General features: G+C 38.7%; 1 protein-coding gene across 4 annotated transcripts in view; it reads right to left on the bottom strand.

The window, feature by feature from the left end:
* Positions 1-7,217: 7,217 nt before the first annotated feature.
* Positions 7,218-9,358, bottom strand: part of PHRF1 (PHD and ring finger domains 1) — a 38,655-nt gene continuing 36,514 nt past the window's right edge. For all 4 annotated transcript variants that reach the window (XM_067540501.1, XM_067540500.1, XM_067540502.1 and 1 more), the window contains one exon: positions 7,218-8,175. In XM_067540501.1, coding sequence (XP_067396602.1) covers positions 8,038-8,175 — 138 coding nt within the window. In that variant the 3' untranslated portion in view covers positions 7,218-8,037. The remainder of the gene's footprint in view (positions 8,176-9,358) is intronic.

The raw sequence follows: 9,358 nt of genomic DNA, 5'->3' as shown, positions 1-9,358 counted from the left end.
GTGATCATGAAATAATAAGAGTTCGTGATTCTAAGGAATGGTATGAAGGAAAACAGCAGAATAAAGACAATGGACTTCAAGAAGGCAGACTTTAGCAAACTCAAGAGAAATTGGTAGGTAAGTTCCTGTGGAAAGAAAGTCTAAAGGAAAAAAAGAATTCAACAGAGAGTTGGCAGCTTTTTTAAAAGATCTTATTAAAGGCACAAGAGCAAGCTATCCCAATGCATACAAAAGATAGGAAGTATGGCAAGAGATCCTGCCGGCTCTTAATCAAAATTCACCAAAAAAGTTAACAGTGATTGGATGACTAACGTTTAGTGAACGGCAGTATAAATGTAATAGGATCTGAGGCTAAAATAGAGAAAGAACAAGTTAAATTAGATGTCTTCAAGTCAGCAGGGCCTGACGGAGTCCAAGCATAATTTTTGGGGCCCAGTACAAACTTGTAACATGGGCCCCCTCCCACACACATACCACAATCCCTCATCCCAGACATACAATCTCATGAGCCATGAAAATTTTTTTCTTCATGGTAATGGGGGTTGCAGCGTGGGCTGGGCCTCCGGCCCCAGTAAAGTGTACCCTTCCCCCCCCCATGTGGGAGCCCTGGGGCCTGATGAAATAGCCCTTGAATACTCTCAGGAACTGGCTGAAAAGATCTGAGCCATTAGTAATTATCTTTGAGACCGCATAGAGAATGGGAAAGATCCCAAAAGACTGGAAAAAGGCAAATATAGTACCTATCTATCAAAAGGGGAATAAGGACAACCCAGAGAATTACAGACCAGTCAGCTTAATTTCAGTACCCATAAAGATAAGGGACCAAAATAATCAATTTGTAAGCACCTAGAAGATAATAAGGTGATAAGTTACAGTCATGGATTTGTCAAGAACAAATCATGTCATACCAACCTGATATTCTTCTTTGACAGGGTAATAAGCCTCATTGATGCGGGGAGGAGGAGAGCAATAGTAAGGCTCTTGATACAGAGTTTATGAGAAGATCATGTGAGACAAACTAGGGAAATATAGCCTCGATGAACCTACTATTAAGTGGGTGCACAACTGGATGGAAAACTGAACTCAAGGTAATTATCAATGGTTGTATCTGTCCTGGGTCCAGTTCTGTTCAGTATCTTCATAAATGATTTGCATAATGGCAGAGAGAAAACACTTATAAAGTTTGCAGATGATACCAAGCTGGGAGAGCATCACAATCCGGGATGCAATCCAGCTTAGTGAGGGATTGTGTTACCACCTGCCCTATAACTTTGGGTGCCTCATGATGCTTTGCTGTTGTAACTCCCAATTTGGGTCACTCACAATCAGCCTGCCAGTCAGACCCTGAGTGTCTATGTATAGTCACATCCTTGGTCCAGAAACTCTGACCCCAGCAGCCTGTCAGCGACACATCAGTCACACTGTGGCTTTTAGCAGCCTTAGTTACTACCTGCAGGGTGACCCCAACGTACTAGCAGTCCCAAATTTTCCCAAAAAACACGTGTTCTGCACTGTCCAACCCTCTCCTGGATAGTTCAGATATTATAGGTCCATTGCCCATTTAAGGGGTCAATATACTTTAACTGGAGTTATCAAACAGTTGAGTTTAAAACACAACCACTGGATTAGTTTTGATTAAAGACTAAAAAAGTTTGTTTAACTACAAAGAGATAAATTTTAAGAAGAGGTATAAGGCATTAAAGTTAGAAGTGGTTACAAGAGAAATAGAGATAAAAATGCTTTCTAGTAAACTTAAACTAGACTTGGTTCAAAATCCTTACCACATGTTCTCAGCAACAGGACTGACCAAATTCTCAGGTCAGAATCCATCCCAAAATCCAAAGGCTGGTTCCATTGTCTTCTTAGGTGAGGGTGGGTGAAAGAGAGGATACGGGGTGTTTTTGTCCCTCACTTTTATAGTCAAGTTACCTTTTGAAATGCATTTTCCTGAAGGTTACCACTAGATAAAAAAATTCCTTCCACTGTGAGGGTGGAGAGATGGAGTCTTGTAGTGAAAGAGGTTCCATGTTGTTTGTTAAAATGCAGATCAATCTGTTCCTGCTCCCATCTGTTGCCAAAGAATAGCCACTTGACCAGTGATTGCCAATCAACTTTGATTACAACTGGCTAGAGGGTTAGCTTATCCTTTGTCTTTGAAGAACAGGTTTACCCCTTCCCCAGACTTGTCTAGAAAACACATTTCAGTTAGAATTTCAGTTTATGTTCATTACTTTTCACACAATATTGCTACACACAGCTCACCATGACATTATTGACCAGCATGTCAATTTTCAAATGATCCCTCACAAGGCATATTTTGTACAAAACATTATTACAATAGTGGGTAGGGTCTGAATACAGGGTGCATTCAGTCACAGAAGGGTTGCAAGCACTTTGGACGACAGGATTAGAATTCAAAATGATCTTGACAAATTGGAAAAACAACATAAGAAGGGCCATACTGATCAGACCAATGGTCCATCTAAACCAGTATCCTGTTTTCCAACAGTGGACAATGCCAATTCAGTTGGAATGAACAGAACAAGCAATCATTGAGTGATCCATCACTTATCATCCACTACCAGGTTCTGGCAATCAGAGAGGAGGGACACCCAGAGCATGGGGTTGCATCCCTGACCATCTTGGCTAATAACGATTTAAATGGTCTGAAATAAATAGGATGAAGTTCAATAAGGACAAATACAGATTACTACACCTGGGAAGGAATAATCAATGCACAAATACAAAACAGGAAACGACTGCCTAGGAAGGAGTACTACAGAAAAGGTTCTGGGGATTACACTGGATCACAAACTAAATGAGTCCACAATGTAACAGGGTTGCAAAAAAAGCAAACATTCTGAGATGTACTAGCAGGAGCATTGGAAGCAAAACATGAGATGTAACTCTTCCATTCTACCCAGCATTGATAAGGCCTCAACTGGAGTACCGTGTCCTGTTCTGGGCACCACACTTCAGGAAAGATGTGGACAAATTGGAGAAAGTTTTTTCAATCTTTCCTCATAGGGTGTGTTTTCTAGACCTTTATTCATTTTTGTTGCTCTTCTCTGAACTATGTTTAGTCTGCAGAAGAGAAAACTGAGGGGGACATGGTAACAGTTTTTACATAAAAAGTTGTTATAAAGAGGAGAGTGATAAATTGTTCTTTATTCACTGAGACAGGACAAGAAGTAATGGACTTAAATTGCAGCAAGGGAGATTTAACTTAAACATTAGGAAAACTTTCCTAATTGCTGGGGCAGTAAAACACAAACAAATTATCTAGGGAGGTTGTGGACAATGGTGGTTTTTAAGATCAGGTCAGACAAACACCTGTCCGGGATGGCCAGGATAATATTTAGTCCTGCCTCAGTGCAGGGGACTGGGCTAGATGACCTACTGAGGTCTCTTCCAGTCCTACATTTGTATGATTCTATTTATAAATGTACACTTTATATTGTTAACCAAAAAATACATGTGCTTAGAAGACCAAAAGCAACATATGCCCTTGGTTACAAACTGTTGCTATGCACTTTAACTCTTAAAAGTAGTTTTATTGCAGTAAGTTATAGAAGTTTAAAAACAATTTCAAATTTTTCAGCAAAGAAAATTCACCTCTCTTAACCAACTAATAATTAATTTTCTTGGTTAATCTATTTTGGAAGTTTGTCAAGTCTTATTCCTAACTAGCAAACCAGAAAGTTTCAGGAAGCTTAAACAGGTAGCTAAAAAGAGCATTACAGTAAGATGCAATTGCAGATTTACTTTTTCTGCTCCTTGTGGCTACCTTAAAACTATGTGGTTGCACTGAAAAGCTGCAGCTGTTTGGTTAGTAGGAGGTTCCGCCTGTTTTGTCCTTTTAGGTCCTTGTTGACATGAGATACCACTGAGTACAATCAGGATCTACATTTACCAGTGACTGTAACCCTTTCACAGCCGGATAGGAAGCCTAAATATTTTTCAAAACAAAGTTACAGATATGGCCAACATTTGTGACCAATATGGGTTCTACCTATTACTCAGCACCTAGACATAAAAGATGATCAACGTTTCTGTGGCTTGTAGGGACCATTCTAGGTGGGTTTTTTTTTTTTTTTTACTTTCTGATTTTCCAAGATCCTAGTGACATTGAAACCCTTACTTCATAAGCTTCCCTCTAGCACTATGTGAATTCATGTCTCTGCCCTAATTCTGTCACTAAGTAAGCAACTGAAATTCTCTATCCACTATTTAATTTGTAAATAGATAAACAATATACTAGAAATTATAGTAGCCCATCATCCTTGTAGTATTTCTATATCCTGATCTTACAGAAGCCTATGATGCAGGCTTGGATTGTCACCTACTCCTGAAAGACAGAGGGAGAATTCAGCCCTGAACATTTTTAGTCCTGCCAGGGCAATAGTCGATCTTGATCCCATTTTACAATGATAAAAATAAGGTTGATGGTGCCAGATCTCTTAGTTGTGTCCTAGCTTTAGCACAAAGTCAACAAGCTAGTCATTCTTGCATCCATCCTCTGCTTTTCAAATCCCTATAAGCAAGGGCTTCTCAAACCTGGGCCTACTGGAGGACACCTAGCAGAGGGTCTTCTGGGTCAGCTCTCCTCCCATTCATGATTGAACAGTACATCTCATTTTGGCCCTTGCAAATGCCTACAGAAATGTATCAAGTACATGGAAAAGTACTATTAAGAAAGCGTTTAATGTACTTTTAGCTATCTTTAATGAGACTGAGCAGGAAGGAAAGGATACTATTAACCACCCAGCCTGCCAAAGATCACAGCTTGACAACTACTGTCCTAAAGTAGTAATCCTGACATCTGGTTTCTAGGATTCCTTCTCCCCAAAAGCCATTGCTACGATACACACGATGTGCTGAAGTGGGTCATGAAGTTCCAGTATAAGACAATGATAGTGGTAGCTCATTAAAAATAGAGTCAGCCTTTTATAGCATTGTGATATACCCCTTCATTTAGTTAGTAGTTCCTTAGACAGCGTTATTTTTTAAACTGGACAGAAGTAAGGGAAAGAAGGGAATGGAAAGTGTTGTTCTAAGCCACATGATGAGATAGTTCATTGGTACTTGGATAAATTATCAATTTATAAAATATTCAGTTGAGACAGTTCTCAGATCATGTCAAAGAGTATCCAACAATGTAAACACAGATGTAGTTAAATAAGGAACAAGATTTCCTGGTATGTTAAATATAATATGCAGGACAAATTCATATGCCTTATGCACTTTTATACATATTTTACATGCAGTTGATCTCAACAACTAGTTTTTTCACTGATAGATTTATTCCAAATAATGGCAGGGCAGTTCTATTCTATTATCTGTGTACTTGTGGTCTTGTAAACCTGAGCATAGCCAATGCAGACTACATACTTTGATGAGCTTTCCTGCTATCCTGTAATCCTACTGCATGTGATATCACATGTAGGAATGATGAATTTCAAACCTAACAATTATTGTAATAAATAATTTTCCAAAATGTTTTCTTAAACACACATCACCACATTTATCTCTGAACAATTCTTGACAAGTTCACAGCTGATGCTGCAAGAAAATACAAATTAGGAAACAGTTGAAAGTTGTCTTAAAAGTCCCCATTTTTTTTATGGAAGTCTGGCAGCAAGATTTACATCTCAGCACCCCAAGTGTTTACATTTTAGTGGTCAATTCATCAGAAAAGTAGTTACACAGAGTACTTATCCACCCAACATAATGACTGAATCTACAAGCTCCAGTTCAGAACAAGAGCTCACTTCAACATCTTATCCAGACATTCTTTTGCTTCCATATGGTCCTGAACTACAGGACCAAATAAAGGCTTTGCAGCTGTCTCTTCAAGGAGAATAAAAAAGTGCCTAATAAGTTGTGGGGTTTGGGTTTTTCATTTAAAATAATGTGTCATTAAGCTATCCACATAAGTAGAATGTTCACTACCCCATGCACCTCAGGTCACTCTTTCATGTAGAGCTGAAACAAATAGAAGGGAGACCAGATGGGCTGAGATTTTGAGAGGATAGTGTACAGTACTCCAAGCAATTACATGAATCCAGGCTATTTATACCCACACCCACAAACTATGTAAAGCCCTGTGTTACCTGGAATGTCTCATTTTTTAAAATCAAATAGCAACCCAGAATCACGACCCAACCACAGTGCTCAGATAGAAAGGAAAACCCAAGATAATTACCAGAAAGATAAGATAGTTAAAGATATTTAGAAGGGCAATGATAGAGTGGCTAAGAAAATTCTGTCACATGTGAAGCATTAGTTAAAAACTCCTTAACCAAAAAAAGAGTTCAGATGTATTTATTTAAATAAAATATAATAATAATGGGATCACCTGTAGGGCACCAAATCCTTGTTCTTGGTACATGAACCCACCATCAGCAGGCATAGTGTATCCAGATGTGCTCCAAGAGGTTAGGTAAGCATTCGTCTTTGAAGTTTTACTACACCTACTTCCATACAGCTACTTAGTCGTATATATTAAATTCTAATTCTCATTTGAGAGTACTTTTCTGATCTTTAGCCTAATCATTTCCTCCTTAATTTACTTACATAAAATGTCCACCCCTTCCCTAAACACAGTAACATGGACACTCAGCAAGTCAGAATATTAAATCCAACAAAACACCATCCTAAATCACTTGTCAACCATTACTTTATAGGTATGTGTCTTGGAAAAGATTTGTATCAGCCTTATTCAGCAGTAGCTGGGGACAAGCAATCCTATTATGAAGAAATCTGAGGTGTTCAAAACTCATTACATATGTTGTACTGAATGTGAGCACCAGCCAGGTAATATACTAATTCAAGAAATTACATACCCAACACTAGGGGTATGTTTACACTACAGTGGCACAGCTACTGCACTGTAGCATAGATACTTCCTACATTGAAGGAAGGGGTTTTTCCATCAAAATAGGTAATCCATCTCTCCGACAGGCAGTAGCTAAGTCAATAGAAGAATTCTTCCATCAAACCATTCACATACACGCATACACCTAACTACTTTGCAGATGGTGTGAAAATTTTCACAACCTTGAGTGATGTAGCTAGCTCAATCTAATATTTAGTATAGGCCAGGCCCAAAAAGGATAGGCCAAGCTCTATTTAAGATCCAAGAGTGGAAATTTATACAGAATACTGAAGAAGATGCAAGGAGAAGGACAAATAAATGACACTTTCCGCATGGCTAAAACCGTTCAAAATAACTTTATAAATTCTGTCACATTTCTGCTTTGTACATCGTTCCCTCTCATTCCTCAAGCTTGTTATTGAAAATTCACAATCTTTGCTCTTTGTTTTCTCTGAAAGGCATCTTAGTAGAACGCAAAAACAACCATCAGCACATTATTTACAAAATTGCAACATAATCTGCCTCCCCTCAAACAAATTAAGTTTCTCATTAACAAGATACTTCAACAAAATGTAAATAAATGCCACATCTTGAGCAGTGTTTTCTGAAGACAATTTATAAAGGTTAGCTCACTTTTGCAACTCCTGTACGACAGAGTGAGTCAAAGTTTCACTCACCATCGAGCAGGCTAAAAATACCACATTTCAAGTATTAAATCAATGTATGAGAAGTTTTTAAAGACAATCCATAGTTTGATAAATAACACAATGGAAACAGTATCTCTTTATATACTGCATATAAAAATGATGTCCAGTTTTAAATGGTTAGCAAGACAGGTGCACAGACCAAAAATGTGATCAAAGTAAACCCTAAAAACCATAGCAACTTGAGAGCCCCCCAAGTTTAATATTTTCTAAGTCTCGGCTGGAATTATGCTGCTGGTTTGGGGGCATTTGATTTCCGTCATTTGGATCCACAACTGTAGTTCATTCAAGACTAGAAATTCTATTCCCACGTGGAAACACAATTCAAACTTCATTCGGCAGATAAATCCTATTACATCCAGCTTCTTTACGTGCTCTTGACAATGACTATTTATTCCCTCCGGAATAATGTCCTTGGCCAGAATAACCCCAATTTGCCTCATGAAGGGTCTTGCTTCAATTCTCCATTTCATGCTGATCTTCTTCAGTGTCCATCTTCTTGTGTTTCCTCATATGTTTGTATTTCTCAACATACGCCTTTACAAGATTGGCCACCTTCATAGGATTGATTTCTCCACTTTTGCTATGACAAATCTACAGGGTAAAAAACAGGTCATTCAGTTAATAAACGTTGTTACAACTGTTCAGAAGGATGAGAAAGACAGATGTCAAACTACCATTTGTACCTCAGACCTGCCGTCCCAATTATGCATTAGTTGTGTAACATGAAAGACTAGCTGATAAAAAGCATTAAAAAATCAACATGTGAGAGCAAACAGTATATAGCGCTGTGTGATTTTCAAGTCTACCCTTTAACAGGCTTTACTGGTAACTCAAACATAACAGAGCACAGATCTCAGTCTAAGACTGCTCTACAAAAATGGCTCCTCTGAGGTTGTTCCTAGAGGATTTCTGTCACTGGAGCATGGTTCTCATTGTTTCAGAGAGCCTTCCACTCCTCTTCTGTTCCTACAATGAAGCTTATTGGACATACCTGACCTAATGTCAGAGTGGCCTGGCAAAAATCTCTATATATCTATGCAGAACTCAAGATCCTGACTCAGAATGACACAAAAACAACAACACAAAAAGCTAAATTAAAAAGAACATCTTATAGTTGCAAAGTCAAACGCCCAAAAGTTAGGAAGTGCCAGAATTAAGGTTGCCTGTGAAACCTTAATTCAGTCCCCTTGTGTTTATGCATTATAACACGGTCTTCAAACACACGATCAACATCTTATAGATTTCACAGGCCTCCTGCCTTATTCAGGGCACCGGATAGATCTACTCTGGGGATGAATTAGGGTTGTGTAGTGAAGCAACCTGTTGTCTGTAGGACCCCAGCCTCAATTGTCACAGAAACTCGAATGTGTGTAATGAAGGAGTCAGGAGACTGCAGGAAGAGAAAGGATGGTCTCATGGATAAGGCAGTTGAACACTGCCTTAGAGAATTGGATTCTATCCCTGCTTTTTCCACAGAGTTCCTATGTAATGCTGGGCAAATCACTTAAACCAAACTTTCCACAAGTGTTCAATAATTATGTGTCCTTTAATTTCTGAGTGGCTGACTTGAGGTCTGATTTGCAAAAGTGCTGAGCATTCCCAGCTGCACCTGAAGTCAACAGGAGCTGTGCTTTGAATGTATGAAGTACCATATAATGCTAAGTACTCTGAAAAAAATCAGCTCTTTAGCGTCTCAAAAGGGCACTCAAAATAACAGATTCTCTGGTCTTAATCACTCTGTGCCTCAGATGCCTATCTGTAAAATGGGGATAAT

The sequence above is a fragment of the Emydura macquarii genome, unplaced genomic scaffold (genome assembly GCF_026122565.2).
Source record: "Emydura macquarii macquarii isolate MOO-44397 ecotype Brisbane River unplaced genomic scaffold, CSIRO-AGI_Emac_v2 contig_587, whole genome shotgun sequence".
Taxonomy (NCBI): domain Eukaryota; kingdom Metazoa; phylum Chordata; order Testudines; family Chelidae; genus Emydura; species Emydura macquarii.
This window is presented reverse-complemented; position numbering and strand designations above follow the sequence as displayed.